At 40.4% G+C, this 25823-nt stretch overlaps 1 protein-coding gene across 1 annotated transcript in view; it reads left to right on the top strand.

Moving 5' to 3' along the window:
- The window catches only part of LOC148361874 (receptor-type tyrosine-protein phosphatase delta-like), a 401326-nt gene that overhangs the window by 325161 nt on the left and 50342 nt on the right, over nucleotides 1–25823 (top strand). The window contains exons 12-29 of the mRNA XM_088342686.1: nucleotides 1569–1838; nucleotides 4022–4131; nucleotides 5815–6012; nucleotides 8022–8147; nucleotides 8227–8374; nucleotides 8448–8593; nucleotides 10207–10351; nucleotides 11041–11343; nucleotides 12124–12317; nucleotides 12418–12444; nucleotides 12844–12961; nucleotides 13902–14489; nucleotides 14812–14906; nucleotides 18962–19218; nucleotides 21051–21144; nucleotides 22931–23155; nucleotides 23224–23384; nucleotides 25327–25338. Of these exons, the coding sequence (XP_088198812.1) occupies nucleotides 1569–1838; nucleotides 4022–4131; nucleotides 5815–6012; nucleotides 8022–8147; nucleotides 8227–8374; nucleotides 8448–8593; nucleotides 10207–10351; nucleotides 11041–11343; nucleotides 12124–12317; nucleotides 12418–12444; nucleotides 12844–12961; nucleotides 13902–14489; nucleotides 14812–14906; nucleotides 18962–19218; nucleotides 21051–21144; nucleotides 22931–23155; nucleotides 23224–23384; nucleotides 25327–25338 (3217 nt within the window). The remainder of the gene's footprint in view (nucleotides 1–1568; nucleotides 1839–4021; nucleotides 4132–5814; nucleotides 6013–8021; nucleotides 8148–8226; nucleotides 8375–8447; nucleotides 8594–10206; nucleotides 10352–11040; nucleotides 11344–12123; nucleotides 12318–12417; nucleotides 12445–12843; nucleotides 12962–13901; nucleotides 14490–14811; nucleotides 14907–18961; nucleotides 19219–21050; nucleotides 21145–22930; nucleotides 23156–23223; nucleotides 23385–25326; nucleotides 25339–25823) is intronic.

Here is a 25823-nt window from a genome sequence, read left to right as displayed (position 1 = left end):
AATGCTATAGAATAAAAGTGTGTTTTAAGCCTAGATTTAAACATTTCCACTGAGGTGGCAGATCGAATCTCAGGCGGAAGAGCATTCCACAGTACCAGGGCCCGAATGTAGAACGCTCTCCAACTGCGGATCTCTTCTTGGCTCTTGGGATCAAAGACCAATTTTATTTATTGTTATTTAGTTTGTTTCGTGTTTGAAAAAATAACATATCTGTGTTATTTATTTATTTTTAAAACATTATTTAATTCAAAATGTTTTTTTTTCAATGTATTTATTTATTTAGAGCAATCATTCAGTCCCAGGGACTAAAGTAGATTTTTACTTTAACCTGTGTTTCAAACATTAAAGGTCTGAAAATGCCTGGGACTGAACGTGTCTCAATACAATTTTGTGTTGGTGTTTTTTATATGTTTTAAGTGCGGAGAATTGGGCTTATTTATGTGGCTTGTGGCCAGAGAGGAAGGCACAAAAGATTTGCAGGATTCTCACTTTAATTGCAGAATTCTGCTATTGTTCTCAGTTTTCGATGTGACTTTCCCTACATATACAAATATATATATATACATATATATACATATATATATATATATATATATATATATATATATATATATATATATATATATATATATATATATATATATATATATATATATATATATATATATATATATATATATATATATATATATATATATATATTTATATATACATATATATACTGTATATATACACTGTATATATATATATATATATATATATATATATATATATATATATATATATATATATATATATATATATATTTACATATATATACTGTATATATACACTGTATATATACACTGTATATATATATATATATATATATATATATATATATATATATATATATACTGTATATATACACTGTATATATATATATATATATATACTGTATATATATTATATAGACTAGAATAATGTATTTTCCCAAAAATTCATTTTTTGTGTGTGTAAGTGCTATTTTAATACAGCAGTGAAAATGTAAAGTGAGTTTTAAAGTAAAAAAAATATATAAAAAAAGGCAGGATTAGATTTTCTTGCTTACCAGAATAGGGTTTATTTTTCCCAAAAATGCATGTTCAAACGATAGTTCATTTATTTGTGCTTATTATCCCAACCCATATTGTTTTTTCAATGAACGAAGTTTAGTAACCACTAAGATGTGCTAAATAATACTCTGTCCCTTTAAAGAAAAATTTGTGACATTGAAGTTTAAATTCTTTTAAGACGTAAGAGTGAGAATTACAAAGTGAAATTTGCAAATCCCGCAACTTTTTTTGGTCATCTTTATTGAATTTCATCCTCTTCAATACAGTATGTGCTTTTTGTGCTGTTCTTTTCTTTTTGTGGATATAATTTTGCTGTTTCCTGCATAGAATATATTTCCCATCTCGAACACCATGAATAAACCATTTCCATAACACCAGCGCCTGTTGTTTTTTTCCAATCGTCTGAAAAGTTCATTCTAAAGCAATCGGAAACACAAAAAAAAAATATCTAACGTTCCTTTTTTGGCATTGCAGTGCGTCGAGTACCACCCCGGTTCTCCATCCCCCCAGCTGATAGCGAGATAATGCCGGGGGGCAACGTGAACATCACATGCGTGGCGGTGGGCTCACCCATGCCGTACGTAAAGTGGATGTTGGGTGCCGAGGACCTGACGCCGGAGGACGACATGCCCATCGGACGAAACGTCCTGGAGCTTACTGACGTGCGGCAGTCCAACAATTACACATGCGTTGCCATGTCAACTCTCGGCGTCATTGAGGCCGTGGCGCAAATTATTGTCAAAGGTAAATTGAGCAATTTTTATCTATTTAGACAATTTAGACAATATTCTTATCACAGAGATCCCTCGGTTTTCGCAGTTAATTGGGACCAGAACCACCCACAAAAAGTGAAATTCCACAAAGTTGTTTCATTAAGGCCCCGAGGGACAGACTTACCTTCGAGATGACCATTACCAATTGAGAAAATACAACTCCAACCAAATAACAGCTATAGATCTTTAAATAATAACACACAAAACGGCAGTTTTGGTCCTATTGTATGACGAAATTGAAGGTCTTCTTCTTTCATGTTTAGAAAGCAATTAAGAGAGCAGCTGGCTAGCTGTGCACTAGAATCAGGTCGCGCCAATTTGAGCCAAGTTTCCACGATTATTAAATAACAACTGTCCCGAATGTAGCGGTTTCCCAAAAGTTGTACCTCCAGGTCATTCGTTTTATGGTTAATCAATCTGATGTTGCTAAAATACAAGCTCAGCAGGGGGGGGTACTTAAGAGAGTTGTTTGCCTAGCCGTAGCAGTAGGTCGAACCAACAGCCTCGCTATTGCGTCCCGACTTTCCTCGTAGTCGCCTTTAATTGATACATTTATTTTCAATGTAACGATTGTTTTGATTCTGAGACGTTGACTGCGCATGCCCACTCTGGCTGTTTGACTGACAGCATACAAGAGCCCAACACAGACAGTCACGCCCAGCTAATACACGCACACACAGTTGACCTTGTGCAACATTTACTATGTGCTCTGTGTGGACAAAATGAACGATACGATGGTATCAACAACAATAAAGACAATTAAAGTCCAAAACCGCAAAGGAGTGAACCAGTGATAACCGAAGCGCAAGGTAGTAAGGGGTCTTTGTACTTGTAGGTATAGCATTAATAATTATACATGTTAATTTTATACATGATGCTCCATAAATCTTGGGCAACTTTTTGTCATAGAATATCTCGGAAACAATCAGGGATCACCAATCTTTGAAACCTGAAAGCTATTTTTTGTTACCTATTGATGAGAAAGGCTTTCAGTTTGCTCCACATTGTTAGGTGTTTTGGGGTCTACCCAAGTAAGAGAAGAAAGAACTGACTCAGGGGGATCATAAAGAGGCATGGTATTTAATGATAAAAGGCGGTACAACGTGACAAATAAACAAAGCTTCACTAAACAACGAAATTTACAAACAGAATCAAACTCAACATGATAAAAAAAAAACAGAAACAAAGACCAAACCGGAAACGGAGACGCAAGGAAAAAAGTAACAACCAAACAACAGGTCACAAAACTGTTAACAAACTGTCCAAGCTAGAAACCGGAAACAATGAAAAAAAAACCTGACATGGCAGTGGAAATGAAAATGACCGATGAGGTGTGCTACCCATGTCATTAAACGTTCAGGTTAAATAGGGTCCCAAACCCGGTTGGCGCCCACTAGTGTAGGTAGTCGTACAGGATCATAACATAACCCCCCCATCAAGGGCCAGATACCAGACGCCCACCCCCCAAAAAAGGATCCTGGGGTCTAGTATTGCAAAGGAAAGATCATTAAAGCTGGCATACAGAGTAAACATAGGAAGTACGTGCCAACAAAAACTTCCAGATTTATAAAACAGTGCGTTTGTGATATAGTTTCCCCCAAAAAATTGGGATCTGTATTCTTTTCATATCACCCGCCCCTTTTTGCTTGAAGAATCTCCACCTTGCAAGAATTCATCCCCAAAGTGTATGTTTTGCATATGTTTCATCTCATCTCATCTCATCTCATTAGCTGCACCGCTTATCCTCAGTAGGGTCGCGGGGTTGCTGGAGCCCATCCCAGCAATCATCGGGCAGTGGGCAGGGGACACCCTGAACTGGTTGCCAGCCAATCGCAGGGCACACAGGGACAGACAACTCGCTCGCTCATTCACACCTAGGGACAATTTGGACTGGCCAATCCACCTGAAATGGATGTCTTTAGAATGTGGGAGGAAACCGGAGTGCCCGGAGGAAACCCACGCAAGCACTGGTAGAATATACAAACTCCGCACAGTAAGTCCGTTAGGTGGATTTGAACCCACACAGGAGGTTCCTAAGACCTTAGAACTGTGCCGCACACGCGCTAACCACTGCGCCGCCATGCTGCCCTCCATATGTTTCATATATTCATTATTAATTTACAAGGATACACAATACTGGTATGCTTCTTTTAGCCCTTCCAAAGGCTCCTGGCGTTCCAGTGGTGACTGAAAGGACTGCAACAAGCATCACTCTAACTTGGGATTCTGGCAACCCTGAACCTGTTTCCTATTATATCATACAAGTAAGTAACTAAACTAAACTCGTAAACTAAACATGTGCCAGTTGATAAAATAAAATAGATCTTTGACGTTTGTTACGAAATAGATGCAATAATGGTTAAAAAAAATGATATGCAACAGTGCCCCTTTCCTCGGACATTTTTCAATAAAGAACAGCAAACACAACAGACACTCAAGCTTGATTTACACATGTGGAATTGGTGGGATGACACACTTACACTGTGCAATTAAGTTCACTTTTCCTCCTGCATTTACTTGAGTTTGCATTTTCACTGGGCCCTCCACTCCAACAATCCAGAACAACAGAGACAACCGAAATTTATGCTAGATTTACACATGTGGGAGTGCAGAATTTCACACTTAAACTGTCATCCGTTTCAAAGCTCCCAGTTTGCATCACATTTACATGTTGAATAGACGTCAATTTCAGCCTCATAGTTGTTTAACGGAAAGCAGTATTTCTCATTTCTTGACTAGCGCGTTGTTTAACAATTTGGTAAAAGCACAAAAGTGTTAAACGTGGTCGTCCCCGCCCACATTTAACCGTTGTCATATCACATCTTGCAAAAACAAAAAATGGAAAAAGCTAAACACGATAAAGCCCTTAAAAATTGAAGAACTCATTCTTTCTCTGCATGTTTGTTTAACATCCAGTTTATAAGACACAATGGGTAAAACAAGCACTGGATTTGAGCAGTTCCGTTAAGGTTTTTTATTACAATAAAACGGATAAAAAACATATCAAACAGAATATTCTGGGCTTGTGAGTTCAGAACAATGCTACACAAGTGTGCTTTCAAAATGACTGACAATATTGTTTATACCAAAGGGGCTGAACATGCTGGTCTATCATAAACATAAAAACAAAACATAAGTCAGGAGAAAATTCCCCGAATCAGAGATTCACACTAGTCCTGTGTACGGAATGAATCCTGCAGGTTGTTTGATAAGACTCAAAGCCTCCTTCCAATTAGTAAATCAGAACACCAAATAGGACAATTTACACATTGTATAACATCTAAAAGAATTAGTACATTGAGTAAATACACATTCAAATACATATGGATAATCATATGGTGCATTAACTACTTGGTTAATGTATTGATGTGATGATTAAAGGACATTGTGTATTATTATTGTACTAATTTTAAAACGCCTGAGGCCCACCTTAAGTAAGCTGACATAATTGTTGGACATCTTGCTTCTGCAAGTAGTATATGACAGTAGTAGTATATGACAATCTGAGTGATGCAGAATTATTTTGCATTAAATCAATTCATTATCTTTAATGCTCCACGTAGTAATGGCATTAGAGTTGCAACATTTCATTAATATAGCATTACAGTACTCTTTACCGAGTAAAAGAAAATACGTTCCTGGAACATGTTCCTTTGTAAAGCTTTAGCCCCAACCAATTCTTGTGCACAGAATATTCTGTTTATTAATGCTGAAATTGTGCTGAAAACCTCAAAGGAACTGTTAAACTCCGGAAGAAGAAAAGTCCATAGCAGAGAATGACATGAGAAAAAAACCTTCCACTCTCCCCCTAGCGGCTTCTACTTGTGTACTGTCCTGTGACCAATCGTTTTATCCTCAGATCATCTTGTGTCATAAATCACAACGTGCATTGCTTTAATGCAGTGGTGTTATTGTGTCTTATATCTTGACGCTGTGTCCGGCTGCAGCACCGTTCCAAAGGCTCGGAGGACCCTTATAAAGAGATTGATGGCATCGCCACCACTCGCTACAGCGTGGGCGGCCTGAGTCCGTTTTCCCATTATGACTTCCGTGTGGCAGCCGTTAACACCATTGGACAAGGTCCCTCCAGCGAAGCCGTGGAGGCTCGAACGGCCGAGCAGGCGCCCTCATCGCCTCCACGACAAGTATGTTTTGAGAGCTCAAGAGACTTCACAGATATACATATTTGCCCCCTTACTAAATTCTGTGTTTTTTACATATTTAACACTCACAAAGGTTTCAGCTCATGAAACCAATTTTAATATTATACAGAAACAACCCAAGGAAATACAAAATGCAGTTTTGAAATGTTGATTTAATTTATTAAGGCACACAACCCCTGTATGAAAATGGATTGCCGCCACATGTGTTGAATCAAGAAATCATCCATCCATCCATTATCTGCACCGCTTATCCTCAGTAGGGTCGCGGGGGTGCCGGAGCCCATCCCAGCTATCTTCGGGCAGTGGGAAGGGGACACCCTGAACTTGTTGCCAGGCAGTCGCAGGGCACACAGGGAGAGACAATTCGCTCGCTCATTCACACCTAGGGACAATTTGGACCGGCCAATTAACGTAACGGCTAACTGGCTAACGTTTCATCTGGAGGGACGAAAGCATGATCAACTTGGGTGCCGAGGTGCCTAACTTGTTTGGGTGTTTGGGCAATTGGGTTGGCCATGGTCCAAAAAATTTTGTGTGTTTTTTTTTTGTTATTTATTTCCCTTTTATTTTCTTTGTTATTGTATGTGTGTGTCTTGCTGTCGGTCACCCTTCTTGAGGGATATGACCAAGGTAGATAGATAGATAGATAGATAGATAGATAGATAGATAGATAGATAGATAGATAGATAGATAGATAGATAGATAGATAGATAGATAGATAGATAGATAGATAGATAGATAGATAGATAGATAGATAGATAGATAGATAGATAGATAGATAGATAGATAGATAGATAGATAGATAGATAGATAGATAGATAGATAGATGGATAGACAATTAACGTAACATGCATGTTTTTGGAATGTGGGAGGAAACCGCAGTGCCCGTAGAAACCCCACGCAGGCACGGGGAGAACATGCAAACTCTGCACAGGAGGTTCGATCCCATGACCTCAGAACTGTGCCACACACGCGCTAACCACTGTGCCGCCGTGCTGCCCATAAATAAATCAATTAAATTAGATATTTTAGACTCAGTGAAGTGTGCTACAAAATCTCAAGAACACAATGTACATGGCACGATTGCCTCATATTTGACAAAAATGATCTTGATTATCCTTAAAGCTTTTGGAGTAACATTCTATGGACGGATGACACAAGACTTGACCTTTTTGGAAGGTGTGTAGCCCTTTATATCTGGCGTAAAATGGCACAGCATTTGGCAGAAAAACATAATCCCAACAGTAAGGCATGTTGGTGGCAGTGTGCTGATCTAGCTTTGCTTTGCTGCCTCAGGACCAGGGCAATTTGCTGTGGTTGACGGAACAATGAATTCTGGTGTTTACCAGAAGATCCTGAAGGAAAACGCCTGGCAATTTGTCCCTGACCTTAAGCTAAAGCGCTCCTGGATCGTGCAGCAGGGGAACGATCCAAAACACACCAGCAAGTCCGCCTCTTAATGGCCAAAGTACAAAAACAAAATTGAGGTTCTGGAGTGGCCAAGTAAACGTATGGATTTATCTCCAATTGACATTCTGTAATGTGACATCAAACAGGCAGTTATGGCAGATTTGAAACAATCTCGCAAAGAAGAGTGGGCCAAAATTTCTCCACAGCGGTGTGAGGGACTCATTACCAATATTGTAAACTTTTTATTTTTGTTATCGTTGCCAACAGTTGCTCAACCCGCTATTATGTTCAAGGGGCAATTACTTTTTCACCGGTGTCACTGTTGTCTAATGTGAACAGAACACAGTGCCACGGCAAGCAAAAAGACGGCAGACCTAAGGCAACCTAAGAAGGGATTCCACTATATAAAGGAAATGTTTTTTTCTAAAAAATTAACATTGGTATAAAAGCTCATGTATATTTGCCTACCATTCAAATCAATATTTGTTTTGTTTTACTGAATGAAAGATTTTTTGTACCAATAAAAGGTACTAAATATTACATGCTGGCCCTTTAACTAAAGAAAATAATGTGGCCTTTAGGTGAGAGGTCGCATGCTGAGCACCACAACGGCAATCATCCACTGGGATGAGCCTGAAGAACCAAACGGGCAGGTTGTGGGCTACAGGGTCTACTATACCTCTGATAACACGCTGCCAGTCAACCAGGTATTCTTTCTTCATAATGTGTGACAAGATTTTCTGAAATTAGACCAAAGCTTGTGTTCATTCATTGCCTTGTGTGCAGTGGGAGAAGCAGATGGTACGGAGTGCCAACTTTATAACCATTCAAAACTTGACTCCGAACAAAACGTATTACATCCGAGTGTTGGCCTTTACCTCCGTTGGAGACGGTCCCCTTTCTCAGGATCTGCAGATCATTGCCAAGACCGGAGGTGAGATGGCATAACACTTCACCCTTTACTGAAGAAAATCAATTAACCGTGAATTCTTAATTCAACTTTTCAGTTCCGTCTCAGCCTTCAGAATTCAAAGGAGAGGCCAAATCAGAGACGAGCATCCTTCTGTCCTGGGTTGCCCCACCGCAGGGTGGCCCAGATAACCAAATCACGGGATATGAACTGGTTCATCGACGAGCCGACGATACAGAGGAGGTGAGGACCTAAAATATTTATTGGTTGTGGGGATCATGTTCTCTGTGATCTAGCAACTCTGGCGCTATCTATATATATTATCACAAAGTTTGAGGAACTACAGTCGGACACATAAGTACTTAGTCAACTACTAATTGTGCAAGTTCTCCCACTTAAAAATATTAGAGAGGCCTGTAATTGTCAACATAAGTAAACCTCAACTATGAGAGACAGAATTTGAAAAAACAAAAAACAAAACAGAAAGTTACATTGTTGGATCTTGAAAGACCTTATTTGCAATTAATGGTGGAAAATAAGTATTTGGTCGAAACCAAAAGTTAATCTCAATACTTTTTTATGTACCCTTGTTGGCAATAACGGAGGCCCAATGTTTTCTGTAACTCTTCCCAAGCTTTTCACATAATGTACTGTTATTTGGCCTATTACTCCATGCAGATCTCCTCAAGAGCAATGATGTTTTGGGGCTGTCATTGGGCAACATGGACGTTTAACTCCCTCCATAGATATTCTATGGGGTTGAGATAGATAGGGAGACTGGCTAGGCAACTCCAGGACCTTGAAACACTTTTTACAAAGCCACTGGCTTTTTTGCCCTGGCTGTGTGTTTAGGGTAATTGTCATGCTTAAAAACCAAGCCATGTCTCATCTTCAATGGCCTTGCTGATTAAAATATATTTTTACTGATTTCTCGGCCCCATTCATTCTTTCCTTGACACAGATCAGTTGTGCCGGTCCCTTTGCAGAAAAACAACCCCAATGCATGATGTTTCCACCCCCATGGTTTACATTGGGTATGGGGTTCTTCAGATGCAATTCACTATTGTTTCTACTCCAAACACAAGAACCTGTGTTTCCACCAAAAAGTACTATTTTGGTTTCATCACACCATAACACGCTATCCCAGTTCTCTTCTCGCCCATCCAAAAGCAAACCGTACACGGGTCTGGATGTGCTGGATGTGCACTGGCTTTAAATGGAGGACACGTTCTGCCTCTTATGGTTTAGGTTTACCCATGTTGACAATTAAAGGCCTCTCTAATATTTTCAAGTCAGAGAACTTGCACAATTGGTGGTTGACTAAATACTTATTTTCCCACTGTATGTCAGTGTGAACCAAGTGATACGATACATCTTTTTCTTGTTCCTTTAATATTGTACCGTAGTTACCTGATTTTTGCGGTTGATCTGTTCCACAACCCTTGGCATTGGTTGGGTATTTTTTTAAGTGATCTCAAAATATTGGTTGGGACAAAACCGTGATTGCTTATCATTGGGGGGTACATGTCCCATTATCCGCGCCAAAACTACACCCTTGCCATTTCCACCTAATGAAGTAAATTTCCACAAGGTAGGAACCTTATGCATATGTATCATGCAGTTTAGCTTGGTCGGAATATTTTAATGTAGTACAGAGACAAATGATACACACAAACTCAGGTTTACTTGCTAGAAAGCATTTTCTTCTGGACATTTTTATTTTCTGCCCTGGTAGCTAAAAGGCTACAACTCTATTCATCTATTGTGAACTGGAAGAAGGCGAAGGAATACTCTACATTCTGTAGATAACCTTCATAAAGTTTTAAACATCCTCTTCTTCTCTGTGTCCCCTTCAGAAGAAAGTAACCTTTGAGCCGACCACCTCCTACCTGTTGAAGAACCTCAGGCCTTTCTCGGCCTACACTTTCCAACTGGCTGCCCGTAGCAAACATGGCATAGGCGCGTATACCAACGAGATCTCCATCGACACCCCCCAGACGCGTAAGTCCAAAAGCAATTTGCAGAGTGTGAATTTGGAGTGTGGGAAGAGTCCGGCTTCTTTTGGCAATGCAATAATGTACACCAATCAACCACCGTTTTCATTTGATCATGGATAAGGGGTACCCTGTAAATTTTGAGTTTGCATTGTTACAAATAAGCCAACCTTAATTTTGAGTTACATTGACCTCAAGGTTGATATTTTTAAGTACTTCAATTTTCAAAATCATTTTATATTAGTATTATGTGTTTAAAAGTTATTTTGTTGAATATCAATGAGAGGTCTGTAAGTCTGAGCATGGGTAGACAAGTCCAAAGATTGTAGCTGGATAAGTGATCTCCATTTCGGACCGAGCGCTCAGTCTGGAGTAGGACAAGTAAGTATGTTTGTGTTTCTTTATTTTGAGTCAGTCGACTATGTGTCGCGTCTCTTCGAAGCCATCCACTCTCTTTTCATCACGAGTCGACACCCATCATTCAGTATCTCTGTTTCCAGTCAGAGTTCCATTTTGTTTTTCTTGACAGCTTCTGTTCTCCAGTGTTTTGTTTTCATTTGGTTTCTTTTGTCTTTCTGTTCTCTGCCTGGTGTCTACTCCATTCCACCATCCCAACCCCATTCCTTCCACAACTCACACAACACCACCCGACTCGCACTTAACCCCTGAACCGCCTCCTCAAAACCGGCCGATCAGTTCCCTCGGCGCCTCCCCGGGACATAACATGCATCAGCCCCACGTCTACCAGCATCCTGGTAAGTTGGGCACCGCCCCCCGTGGAGTTTCAGAACGGCGTCATTACGGGATACGCCATCCAGTATGCCACCACCGGTGCTAATAAAACATCAAAAAGGATAGACGACGTTCGAACGGACGGTTCTCCGTATCTCTTGGAAAACATGGAGAAATGGACTGAGTACGGAATAACGGTGCGGGCCCGGACGGAAGCCGGCGATGGACCCGAGAGCTTACAGCTCATTATCCGCACTGAGGAGGACGGTACGTGAACAAACGGAAATTCTGACGCTACCTCGACTAATACGACTAACTTGCTAGGCAACCAAATTGGACTATGTCCCTTTTGCTGTCCTCGCCGCTTTCTCTGCAGCAACCCTTTTTTCGCATGCTGCTTTTTCACATCTTTTTCACCTCTTTTTTCCTGATGTCAGGATTTCCCTTTTCCTGGAATAACCAACCTCCCCCAAATAATTTTGGCCTTCCCTCTCCTAAATGTCTCTGCCAAACCCTTGAGACCCTGACAGCTGTTTTGAGTGTCTTTTATCCCCGTTTCATCTGTGTTTTTCGAAATTTGTCATATTTTTGACAACGTTTTGACTGGTCCCACTTATTGGTTGGAACTCCAGCAGTTCCACCAATAACACTGACTCCAGTGTTGTTTGATGGAAATGTAGTTTTTGGCAGCACAAGAGAGTTCTTTTTTTCTCGATAACAGTATTTTCTTTTTGACTGTCTGTCACGGTTTATCTGCCTGTGGCGACAAATCCCTTTATATCTGCCATTCTTATCTTTCTCTACATATACTTCTTATTCGCCACTGCTTTTTTCCTCCATGTTTTTCCTCAAGCACCCACTTTTTTTCTTTTGACTATTTTGACCTTTTTTACCACAGACATAAATGAAAATGTACACTTTTCGGATGCATTTTTAACATCCGTTTTTCAGTGTATTTTCTCCGCCCCCTAAATCCTTTTTTGAATACTACCGAAAAGTGCTGGTCTATAGGTGAGCCTTGACTTCTATCCTGAAATGCATTTATAGTTCCGAGTGGTCCTCCTCGAGGGGTGGACGCAGAGACAGTGAACGCCTCAGCCATTAGGGTGAAATGGCGAACACCAGCCCCCGAGCTGCAACACGGTCAGATCCGAGGATACCAAATCCACTACGTGAAGATGAACTATGGCGAGCCTCAAGGTCAACCCTCCATCAAGGACATCCTGATGGAGGACTCACAGGTAACACTCCGAAATAGAATTCTATCACTCTCTTTTGCAGCGATCGTTACATTATATTAATACTTGGGTCTTTTCTGTTCTCTTTTTTATCAATACTCAGTGGGAATTTGACCAATCAACTCAATATGTGAGTATAGTATTGTGTTTTGAACTCGTTTAATAATCAGTATCATTCATGAAATGTAATTTAAGAAACATGTTTATTTGAAAACATATCTATTGAAAGAAAATTAAAATCTTTTTCATTTAGTACTTTTTTAACTTTTTGGTTAGTGGTCTGAATTAAATAGCCTGATTGACTGTATCTGGTCCATGGTCTGTAGTTTTACCACCCTGGTGTTAATCACTCAAACTGAATATTGTTTAATCATCAAACTCAAAATTAGAATGGAGAAGAGCAATGAAAGTAGAACAAAAAAAATCACAGCATTGCAATGTTGAACAGACTTTTGTTAAAATAATATATTCTAGAAATTGAGTTTTTAATTTGACAAAAAATCTGACGATGAACACTCCGGTCTTGCAGGAGGCGATTCTCGGAGACCTGAACGCCGATACATCCTACTCTATCTCAGTCGGAGCTTACACTGCCAAGGGAGACGGTGCCCGCAGCAAACCTATTAGTGTCTGCACAGCTCTGCCTTGTGAGTTATGATAACATATTGTATGAATGAATATGAATACAAAATTGAGTTTTATTCCTAAATTTGAGCATGTGTTATTTAATCTGGTGGGTTCTGTGGTTCGGAATTTACGGTAATTACATGTTAAGTTGTTATTTTAGAAATGCATATCAAATTGGTAGCCCTTTGGAATTTTAGAAATTGGAATTGTTTTATCGGCAATGTTGTGGATCAATTGTATCCAATGAGATTAGACAGGGAACTCCAGCGTGAAAAATCTAATATAGGGACTTTGAAGTGAAAAAAGGAAACATTAATAGGCAATAAAAAACATACAACATAGTGCTTAAAAAACTGGCCTAAGTTGTGATAATAATAATGCAATAAGGAAGAATTGTCCATTGTGACAATAGTGCGATGAAAATGAGTGCAATAAAATTCAGCAGCAGCAATTTTAAAAAACTGATAACAAGCTATGTAAATATGTGTTCAGAGTTTTGTGCAATAGTATTTTTTTTCACAGTTTTATTTGGCGACAACAAAAAGAGAGATAAACTCAAAATTGTTGCAAGATATCTTTAGAGTTTTGTGCGTTTGTTTAGGGTTTTGGTGGCCCTGGGGAAGAAGCTTTCTCGTAGCCTGTTTGTCCTAGTTTTGAGGGGCCTGTAGCGCCTACCAGAGGGCAACATGTCTAAGAGGTGGTGGCTGGGGTGGGAATTATTTTTATAAAGTTAATAGCTCTCCTACAGTACCACAAGCTGGCAATATCTCATAGACTGGGTAGAGTGCAGCCGATAATCTTTTAGGCAGTTTTTTTTGTTATCTCCTTTACGCTAATCAATGCAAAAAAAAAAAGTAACCAAAAAATATCTCAGCTTCATGACCCCTTAATTAATGGATACTCTCAGGAATATGTAAAGTTTGCAATGTATTCATCTTTTTGTTTACCTCTTTCTCGCAGTGCCCGAAAAACCCAAGCTGATGGCGAGCGCAACTGACTCGGGTACGGCATTGCTTCAGTGGTACCCGGCACCCAACCCACCCACGCCATTACTGGGTTACCGCCTCACTTTCGGCCGCGTGGATGTTCTCCCCTTCACTGTAGTGGAGTTCCCCACTAAGGAGAACCGCTACACGGCTCAGGACATCCACAAGGGGGCCAACTACATATTCAGACTCTCCGCCCGAAACAAAATGGGCTACGGCGAAGAGGCCGTAAAAGAAATAACCACGCCCGAGGGCGCTCCAACGGGATACCCAGAGAATATCATATCGGAGGAAATATCCCCCAACTCCCTTCGCTTGACCTGGAAATCTGTCCCCCTCATTGAGCAAAACGGGAAAATCCTTAAGTACTCGGTACTGTACAAGGATATCAACAGTCGCGGCAATTACTCGGAACTCGGCGTGCCCACTCCGGGATCAAGCATTTTGTTGGAGGGTCTGATTCCCGATACTGTGTACCAAGTCAGGGTGTGTGCGTTCACGACCGTTGGGCCTGGTCCGTACAGCCCCATTGCCCGGTTTAGGACGCAGCGGCTGGACCAAGGTAGGCCTCAACCTCAATCCCTGAATACTCTTCCTCATCGTTCCAGATTCCAGAAACGCTTCCTAATTTAACGTCCGTTTGCAACAGGCGCACATTCTCACGCACATCTAAGTGTCCTTTTTCATTGTCTTGTGACTGTACTCTTAGACAAAATCTCCTTTTGCCAAAACAAGGTAAGATTTTGGGGGTCTGAGTTCATGACTTAAGAAAATACGAGTTAAATATGAGGTCTAATTCACAGGTACGGCTTTAATTGGTGTTGTGGAGACAGCAGTTTAGTTCACCATCAAGTAAATCTAACTTTGTTTGGTTTTCACTGTAGTTTTCGCCACAAACTTCAGAGTGAAAGCAGCCATGAAGAATTCGGTCCTTTTGTCCTGGGAAGTCCGAGACAAGAATCCTACACAACCATTCACTGTAAGAGCATTATATGAGTCAATTTAGCTTTATAAAATAGTGACCCCTAACAATTGTGCCCTTGTTTTTGTGCTTTTGCGTGAAAAAAATGGCCTAAAATGGGCTTCATTTTTTGATTTAATTAAATCTACCTTTTGGGGTTGTTTTGTAATAAACAATTCTATTCAGGAGGTTTTCAAGATAAAAAAAAAACATATTATTCAGTTGTTTTTACGAGAGCCACTTAAAGGGATACCCGAATTCTACAACATACCAAAATTGTATAATACTATTATATTGATATTTTCCGAGATAATGCATCTATGCATCTTGAATACATTCAGTCTTGTCTTTGAATTCCTAAGCTCTGACATCATGTGAAGAACATCCGCACCGCACCCTAGCAAGCCAGTCACCATATTGGTTCACATGTTAATTAGTCGAAAAGATTTTGAGTGTTTGAAGTTTTGGTAGCTTTTGTGGAGAACGCGTAGGCGCTGTGTCGCAGGTGGGTGCAGCAATTGTCATGGTCGCCTTGGCGACCGGTCTGCTCCGCCCCCTGGGCACCAGCTGAAGCAGTTCAACTAATTGCGTGTCTGCTATTTAAGGCTGGATTGTGGGTTTTGCAGGTGCTGGCTCATTATATACCTTTTCTGTTCTGTCATGCCTTGTCCTGTTTAGTTGAGTTGGAAGAAACCCTGTCATGCCTTGTCCTGTTTAGTTGAGTTGGAAGAAACCGATGTTTGCACGTTTTGTTAAAACCTGTTTGTTCTGTCTTGTCCCTGAGTTATGGACAACTTTTATTTTGGTAAATAAAAGTTTTGGATCGTCACGCAATTGAGTTCTCCCTTCCTGCCTCCTGCCTCCGTTCCGGTCCGGTCACCCCTTCCACCCCGTGACAGAATGAGCCAGCCAACATTTGAACTCAGCGAACGATCCCAGCGCGATTTGGGGAGAGCTGGAGGATGCAGTTTGGCAAGCACCCATTGAGGTAACCTTCCCTGCCCGTTCGAACCACGGCCCGCCCGTCGTGGCCAATGCTGTGCCTCGAAAGGGGTCCCGGGAGGATTTGACGCCTGCCAGTCCGACTCCCCGTCCTGCCAGTCCGACTCCCCGTCCTGCCAGTCCGACTCCGCCGCTTGCCAGTCCGACTCAGACTCCGCCGCCTGCCAGTCCGACTCCGACTCCGCCGCCTGCCATTTCGACTCCGACTCCGCCGCCTGCCAGTCCGACTCCGACTCCGCCGCCTGCCAGTCCGACTCCGACTCCGCCGCCTGCCAGTCCGACTCCGACTCCGCGGCCTGACAGTCCGACTCCGACTCCGCGGCCTGACAGTCCGACTCCGACTCCGCGGCCTGACAGTCCGACTCCGACTCCGCGGCCTGCCACTCCGACTCCGCAGCCTGCCGTTCCGACTCCGCGGCCTGCCACTCCGACTCCGCTGCCTGCCACTTCAACTCCGCTGCCTGCCACTCCGACTCCGACTCCGCTGCCTGCCTGTTCGACTCTCCGGCCTGCCTGCCTGTTCGACTCTCCGGCCTGCCTGCAGTCTGCCTGTACTGATTTTGTCCAGTCTTGCCTGTTCTGATTCCGCCTGTCCTGTCTTGCCTGTTCTGATTCCGCCTGTCCTGTCTTGCCTGTTCTGATTCCGCCTGTCCTGTCTTGCCTGTTCTGATTCCGCCTGTCCTGTCTTGCCTGTTCTGATTCCGCCCGTCCTGTCTTGCCTGTTCTGATTCCGCCCGTCCTGTCTTGCCTGTTCTGATTCCGCCCGTCCTGTCTTGCCTGTTCTGATTCCGCCCGTCCTGTCTTGCCTGTTCTGATTCCGCCCGTCCTGTCTTGCCTGTTCTGATTCCGCCTGTCCTGTCTTGCCTGTTCTGATTCCGCCTGTCCTGTCTTGCCTGTTCTGATCCCGCCTGTCCTGTCTGAATCGCCTGTTCTGATTCCGCCTGTCCTGTCTGAATCGCCTGTTCTGATTCCGCCTGTCCTGTCTGAATCGCCTGTTCTGAATCTGCCTGTCCTGTCTGAATCGCCTGTTCTGAATCTGCCTGTCCTGTCTGAATCGCCTGTTCTGATTCTGCCTGTCCTGAGTCCGACTCTTTTGAATCTGCCTGTCTGAGTCCGACTCTACTGAATCTGCCTGTCCTGAGTCCGACTCTTCTGAATCTGCCTGTCCTGAGTCCGACTCTTCTGAATCTGCCTGTCCTGAGTCCGACTCCCCTGATTCTGCCTGTCCGACTCCCTTGTTTACCTGTCCTGTTCTCGCCGGTTCTGCCTGTCTGTTTTCGCCTGTCCAGTTTGCCCGCCTGACCCCCCTGCCGAGCGCCGATTCCGATCCGCCCGACGCAGATGGCGCCTGCCTCTCCCCGTTCCTGCGTGTTCGGAGGAGGGAGCGGGGTTGCCCCAATCGTGAGCGTCGAACCATTCCGGGGCGCGAGGTAGTATTTTTTCTTTTTGGGACCTCGGGAGCTGTCCCTTAAAGGGGGGGCTCTGTCATAGTCGCCTTGGCGACCGGTCTGCTCTGCCCCCTGGGCACCAGCTGAAGCAGTTCAACTAATTGCGTGTCTGCTATTTAAGGCCGGATTGTGGGTTTTGCAGGTGCTGGCTCATTATATACCTTTTCTGTTCTGTCATGCCTTGTCCTGTTTAGTTGAGTTGGAAGAAACCCTGTCATGCCTTGTCCTGTTTAGTTGAGTTGGAAGAAACCGGTGTTTGCACGTTACGTTAAAACCTGTTTGTTCTGTCTTGTCCCTGAGTTATGGACAACTTTTATTTCGGTAAATAAAAGTTTTGGATCGTCACGCAATTGAGTTCTCCCTTCCTGCCTCCGTTCCGGTCCGGTCACCCCTTCCACCCCGTGACAGCAATAGTATAACAAATGGCGAACAGCCAAAATGGGGCAAACTGGCAAAAATAACTAAGAGAGAGAACAGTGGCTAACCTAGCCGGGACACAGCAGGCTAGCCGTCTGCTAAAATTGGCTAACCTGGACCGATCAGCAGATAAACAGGAGTCCGGTCAACCAAAAACATGCAGTAGGTGGCCAGGATACCCAGGAGCCAACAAAAAGAAAAAGGTTTACAGCAACAAACACAAGCTCAGCCAGCAAAAAAACAATTAGCACGACAGGCTATTAAGCTAGCCGACTGCTAACGGGGCTAACCCGGAAGCCTTCGGGAGCCCGCAAGCTAATGGGCGAGCTATCTGGACAATTTAAATGCAAGACACACAGCAAAATACACTAAAGGAAAAGTCACAATCATATACCTAAAAGAAAGTGAATGCAAAAAAAAAAAAACACATGCTGTACACAACAGGAGATAAATTTATCCCATAGACAAAACAGAAGTTCCCAGCGACACGATGGGCAAAGTTCCAATTACTTTAAGCAAAGATGAGTGCTACGCATTTGTTGATTACTACAATAACTGTCTGTTTTTCGAAGGGACCCGCCATAGTTTTGATTCCTTTTTGTCCTCCGGTGACGTCACAGCTCTAGAGGATATGAAGTCGAACTGTCTACTTTGAAAATGATTTTCTCGAGAACCATGGTGCATGGAAAGTTGTAATGATTTTACTAGCATTGTTGTAACATCAATGGTTACTTTTTCAGGGAGGATTTATGTGCAGATACAAATATATTTTTTATTCTCATATTCCAGTCATATATAAAAACAACACTACACCGCTTTTATTGGTCTTGGCGTGAAATAAAACATTAAAATCAGTATACTTAAAAAAAAATCACTGTGGTTTGTCCGTCATCTTAAATTAAATTTCAATGTTAAATATACCGCCAAAATTAATTTTGGGGGAAAATGATTGTGTGTTGTTGTCCACTTGAAGAAATTGAATAAGAAAAGATAACAGTGACAATATGTTTGCATAGGTCTAATAATACTCAACATTTAGTTGTTTTTTTTTAGGAAGTATGAATATATTTTGACTTGACTTGGTCGTCACGCCTTAAGAGGCGAGCCCATTTTGGGCCCAAGTACCACCAGGCAAATCAAAATACAACACACATAATGTTAGAAAAATCTGTATCAATTATTTTTTTTATATTCCAAAATCTTCAGATCCTGTTCGGGAAGGGCCAGTCAGTGGAGGTGGACGCGAAGCAGACTCAGAAACTGATCAGTGGTTTGCAGCCCGACACGTTGTACTCTTTCCTGCTCACCAACCGGGCCAACAGCGCCGGGGGCCTGCAGCACCGAGTCACAGCCACAACCGCTCCGGACATCCTGAAAAGCAAACCTATCGTGCTGGGTAAAACCAACGCCGACGGCATGGTGACCGTACAACTGCCGTCCGTGCAGACAACGGCTAAAGTCAAGTAAGTCTAGAAACTCAAATGGGATATTACACAAATAGGATATTATACAATTCTATTGCACAGTATTCCTTTGGCATTTTATTGTTTTACTTTTGCCGTGCATTGAAGATTTTTTCCTAATAATAAGTAATGCGTATATTTGCAAATTTATGATAAGAATATAGTTAAAAAGACATTCTACAAATGGCAAGAAGACATCAATCAATTTGGGCTTAATGGGGGGGAAGAAATCCAACCTGTCATAAGGTTCCTCCTCTGAAACTTTTATTGTATTAAAATCTCCAAGGTTAAGTTTGATTGGCAGAAAATGTCAATGATAGTCAAAATTAACCAACCTTGAAATTATGAGCAATCTTCTTAACAAATGTTCAGTAGTCAAAATAAAGAAAAACAGTGCACAAGCGCTTGACATTAGTCAAGATAACCTAACCCTGAAAATCAATCTTCCAGCAATTATTCAATTGTCAAAATATGGAAGAAAAGTGTGTGACTGCTCAATAATTGTAAATATAACCCAACACTGGCATTATAAGCAATCATTTTTGCAAGTGTTCAATATTCAAAATAGAACCACCCTAAAATTTTAAACCATCGTCTTTGGAAGTGTTCAGTAGTCAAACATCATGCACAACTCACTTATTTACAATAAAAATAACCCAACACTGGCAGTGTAACAATCTTCTTTTCAAGTTTGCTACAGTCATAATAGAACAGTTTTGGTATTTTAAGCAATCTTCTTTTCAAGTGTCCAATAGTCAAAAAGAGAAAACCAGTGCGTAACTGATCAATAAGAGTCAAAATAACGCAGCCCAGGCATTATAAGCAATATTTGGAATTTTTGTCAAAATCTAACCACCCGGGCATTAGAAGCATTCTTCATTGCAAGCAAACAGAATAATACTAATTATGAAAAAACATTCAATTATTGTCTTAATAGTTTGCAATAATTTAGGTTTGCTGAAAAAAGAAATATGTTTTATGAATGGATACAATTGTTGTATCTACTATATTAAGAGCGATACATCTGTTGCATTTTCACTGTGGTGGCTGAAAATAAAATAGGAATGTACCGGATAAATTAACCAATACACATCAGTCTTTTTTGCAAGTAAGCCGGAGTTTGCGTGTATAATGTATGTCTGCAATGCAAAATCCCACAGTTCTGCGTATGAAATTCACCTACTACGGCTGGTTATAGATTGGATTAACTGCGAAAACCGAGAATGCTGTTATGGAATTGACGTCTCTATCTGTGCTTTAGCTAATCACCCCCAATCTTTTGCATCACACGTCTTGCATTTGTTAGGCAAACATGAGGGATTTCTCTGTTTGAGCTGGGGGCAATTTTTCAGACTCCCACAGCAGAGAGTTCGAAAGCACAAAGCTCGTAATCTATTTCAAACCCAGAGTAAATACAGAGAACTGGCTTGCTCCTTCCACGTCCACTGTAAATCTTGGAGTGAGTCACGGCACCACAACTCGTAGTTGCCCTCACTGTTTTATTTTGTGCTAATATCAATAAAATCAGCAACGTGTTTCGCTTTATTACAGAAATACATCATCAGCAATTCAGCTCGGTGAGTGCGTATCTGTTCATCTCGGCACTGCAAATCTGAACTAGCGCCGTATTTGATGTCGTGCGTTATGTTATTAAGTGCGAGCGTGAGTCATTCACAAGGGACGCGTTTATCATTTTAGTGCGACTGCCCTTCCAGCTTGGGGGAATATGTTGGCGCTGCAGTTGATTAAAAAAAATCTGTTTTAATTTTCTTCTCAGATGTGGAGATTTCTTGCATGGGTCCATTTTGATTGGCTTGTATGCTGTTTTTCAGGGGTTATTATGTGGTGGTGGTGCCGCTCAAGAGGCAACGAGGAGGGAAGTTCTTGAATCCGTGGGAGGACCCGGACCAGATGAATTTAGACGAGGTAGAGTCACAAAACAGATTTTGCTCAACAAATTAAGTCTTGAAGAGGGTGGATGGGAGATTGGGGGGGTTATAATTGAACGGTAAAGGTGTCACCGTACGACAGTAGACCCCCCAGGTATAACATTAATCCTTAGGTGGTATAGCTAGCTGATATTTATGTATGGTGGGGGATTGAATCGAATGTGTTCCAAAACCCCGGTGCCCGAGGTAAAAACACAAAAACTGCATAAACATATTGAACATTAGTTAATATGTATGGTAGATGCTACTTTAAAGTAATATACCAGTATATAGTTTAACTAGCATTATAAATAAATATATGTCAGGGAGAAATAGAAATTTTACTTACTTTGGGGCGTGACTTGGTTTAGTAAAGTTTATGGTAGATTCAGAGGGGGTAGGAGATGTCAAATAAAAATAAAATTGATTTTTAAACTTCCCCTTGCAAAGATTGTTGTCCTTAGAACAGGGGTCTCCAACGTGGTGCACACAGGCACCAGGGTGCCTCTGTAGGACAGCCGCGGCGCCTGTGGACCTGTTGTGACAAAAGCTCAACAATGCTGGGTCATTGTGATTTTCTAGCAAAACTTTGGGATTAACTGGGTCTATTTAACCCTTCTTCCAATAATTAAGCTGGTAATAACATATCAATAACATAGTAACAAGGTATTAAGTTGTTGTTTTAGAAATGCATACCAAACTGGGTGCTTTGCACTAATTAGTAACAAAAGGTAGATCTTGGCTTGAAAAAGGTTGGCCACTCCTGCCCTAGAATATGTTGTTGCTTTAACACACCCTTATGTTTGATAATTGTCCCAAACTGCGATTGGTTTCAGAAAATTTCTTGAGAGAGGGTTACACGTCTCTTTTTAGCATCACTACTAGTCATGGGAGTCCTAGCCAAAAAAAAATTAGGTTTGTTACAAAAGATTCTGAACTGAAAAAAGAAAGAAAAATGCATTGTGGGATCCATTTAAGCCATTTATACTTCCATCCATTATCTGCTTTGCTTATCCTCAGTAGGGTCGTGGGGTTAAGCCATTTAAACATGTCAATATCCCCATGAAGCTTTAACACAAACCAATAGCAGACCGTCATCTTATATGACACCAAGCAACAGCAGAGAGGCGTCTTAGAGAGTTATTACTTACGTAATTTGCATAATCATGTCCACGAACAGATATTGGAATTTGTACATTTTTGCGCACACAAAACAATTTGTTTTTGATGTCGTACATTAAAATATTGATTAGCAGGCTAGGGCGTAACCTGGGAGTCTCCTATAGTGCTCGGGGAAAAAAAAGTCTGCAGTATACTCAAAATTACAAGAAAAACAAAATGAAAGAATTTAGCAAGAAAAATAATACACAACCGCGTGTCCACCAGTAATACAGGTGACATGAAAATTTATTAAATATTATCTCATTACCACACTGATTTTCAGGTAGTATACAATACAACCGTGTATATACAGTATATGTATTGTATGCATTTCCAATCTTATCCTCCGTATTTTGCTGTGTATAAGGTGCATTAGGTTTCAAGGCGCGCTTTCAAATTTCTTTCAAATTTGGGGTTTTTAGGTGCGCCTTATAGTCTGGAAAATACTGTAGTTACTTAGAATATGTATTAAATTAGTATTCTCCAGCTTTGACAAGGGTTTGCGGTATTTATACTAAGGAACTTTTAGTAATATTGGGTCCTAATGATATAAAACAACAATGCAAGATTTTGATTCAGGTAACCCTACTAATTATTCCTGCCTTTTCTAATGTCCACATCAGTTGTTGAAGGAGATGAACCGTACGAGCGTGAGCCGAGCCCTCCGCATCCGTCGTCAGGCCAGCCAGTCGGACCCCCGAGCCTACGTTAGCGCTCACTTTAAAAATCTTCCACCTGAGTTGACGCTCGGCGACGGGCAAAACTACGGAGATTTTCGCAACCGGCCGCTGCAGAACGGACAAGAATACGTCTTCTTTGTGCTGGCCCTTCTCGACCTTTCCGAAAACGTAAGATATGATTGCCCGCTGCGGGATGTTTTTTTTTATTTTAACGTCAGAAATTGTGTTTTTCGCAGACCATGTTCTCCACTAGCCCGTATTCCGATCCGATGATGTCGTCGGGCGTGGACCCGCAGCCCATGGTTGATGAGGAAGAGGGTCTCTTGTGGGTGGTCGGCCCTGTTTTGGCCGTTATCTTCATTGTGTGCATTGTTATCGCCATTCTTCTTTTCAAAAGGTAAGCGAGCTCAAAATGTGATTTGTTTTTAGTTTTTTGAAAAATGTAATTTTTTTCATTTTTTTAACAATATTTTTTTATGTATTTTTCCATTCAAACGGAATTTTACTGATTCTTTTTTTTGTGTATTTATTTTATTTTTTATCATTCATTATGACTTTTCTTATTATTGCTATATTAGTTGTAAAGGGGAAAAAAAACAATATTTTTTTTGATAAGCAAAATTATCTTGTACGGGAGATAGTAGATATGTTTTCCCTTTATCTAAGGAGTTGTTGAATAAAAAAAAAATACATTTTATTTATATATATATATATATATATATATATATATATATATATATATATATATATATATATATATATATATATATATATATAAAATGTATTTTTTTTTACATATATATATATATATATATATATATATATATATATATATATATATATATATATATATATATATATATATATATATATATATATATATATATATATATATATATATATATAGGGGCAGCATTGCGGCGCAGTGGTTAGCGCTTGTGCGGCACAGTTTATGTCATGGGAACCTGTCGTGGGTTCAAATCCAGCTCCAGACTTTCTGTGCGGAGTTTGTATGTTCTCCCCGTGCTTGCGTGGGTTTCCTCCGGGCACTCCGGTTTCCTCCCACATTCCAAAAACATGTATTTCAGGTGAATTGGCCGGTCCAAATTGTCCCTAGGTGTGAATGAGCGAATGAGTTGTCTGTCCCTGTGTGCCCTGCGATTGGCTGGCAACCAGTTCAGGGTGTCCCCTGCCCACTGCCCGGAGATGGCTGGGATGGGCTCGAGCCCCCCGCGACCCTAATGAGGATAAGCGGTACGGCTAATGAGATGAGATGAGATATATATATATATATATATATATATATATATATATATATATATATATAATATACACACATATTTTTATTTATTTACTTAAAATAGTTTGTAAGGATTAAAAATCAGTTATAATTAAAAACAAATTCTTGTTTATGTTTTTCTTTTTCTAGGAAAATTAAGAACATTTTAAATGTCGAACTAAAATTTTAAAAATATTTTTGTCTATTATGGCTGTTTTTTTTGCATGTTTTATATATTTTGATAATATTATTATTATTATATATAATAATTTTTTAACTATATCATTCTATAATTCACTTTTTTATTTATCATTTTACTAAAATAAAAACAGAAAAAAAATATCTTTTACCTGCCAAATGTGCATTTTTGTGGGGGTGGGGGTGTCTAAATAAATACCGGTTCATCTTCTTTATCATATTCATAGGTTATTTTTAACCTCTTTTTACACTTAAACTAAGTTAATTTCTACAATCCACCCCCCATTTTTTTCACAAAAATACGAAAGATTATAAAAGTTTTATCTTACTTAAGATATATTAATCTGAGAAAATGTTTTTCACCTGAATTAGACAATTAAGAGAAAATGTAAGAATAGTTTTTGGGCTAATATATGAAAAACTGCAGTTCTGAATATTAGTGAAATTATTAAAATACAGACCAAGATTTCGGTAAGGGCCAATATGTTAAAAAAAATCTTCCAAGATAGCGAATCATCACTTTTCATTAGAATTATTGAGCCTCCGGATGAGGCTTTGTTAGTGCAAGTGAATAATTACTGCAGCAGATACAGTACAATGATAATAAACATCCATAATGCTTATGAAGCAAAGTTTACTCTGATCACGGGACATTAGCGAGGATCTTTATGCTGAGTGATGTTTTTAAATATGCATCAGAGATCCTTTTATTGAACGATGATGGAAGGATGCATTTCGATTCCTGTCTCTTGTTTGATCATAATTAGAAACAAGAAGAGAAGAGAAGAGAACGTTCAGTAACAGGAATTAATGTTCTTTTTTTTTTGTCTATTCCTGTTTGCGCTCCGCTTTTCCTGCTCAGCAAACCTGACAGGTAAGAATCTCTTCGTTTTTTTGGTGTATATTTTAGCACCGGGATGGCCAAATTATGGCACATGGGCCATATGTGGCCCATAAGGCTTTTTCATCCTCCTCGCAGAATGAACTACTACTATATTTCTTAACCATTTCGTATACATTATAATGAAAATATGCTGATTTGGTGCCACTCTTGTCCGCAGTGTCCTCAACATTAAAATAGCTGGCTACATTTTCTTTACTTGCTGTTTTTATAATGTTTTTGTTTTATTCATCGAGGTATTTATCAAATTTAATTAAAAAAATAAAGTTCTCAGCTGTCTTGCTTTTTAAGTTTTCAATGTATAATATAAAAAAAGAACATTATTTGTTTCTTTGCTTTAATTCTGAGCGTTGCAGAACAAATTTTATTGAATTGTTTATTTATGGCCCAAAAAAAGGGGAATATAACATGTGCTTGTAAATGTCTGCATGTTTGACTATTCATAAAAGCATATTTTT

This window comes from Urocampus carinirostris, chromosome 8, assembly GCF_059441175.1.
Source record: "Urocampus carinirostris isolate Australia breed hairy pipefish chromosome 8, RoL_Ucar_1.0, whole genome shotgun sequence".
Classification (NCBI taxonomy): domain Eukaryota; kingdom Metazoa; phylum Chordata; class Actinopteri; order Syngnathiformes; family Syngnathidae; genus Urocampus; species Urocampus carinirostris.
The sequence above is the reverse complement of the archived record's forward strand: the minus strand, read 5'-3'. Positions and strand labels throughout refer to the sequence as shown.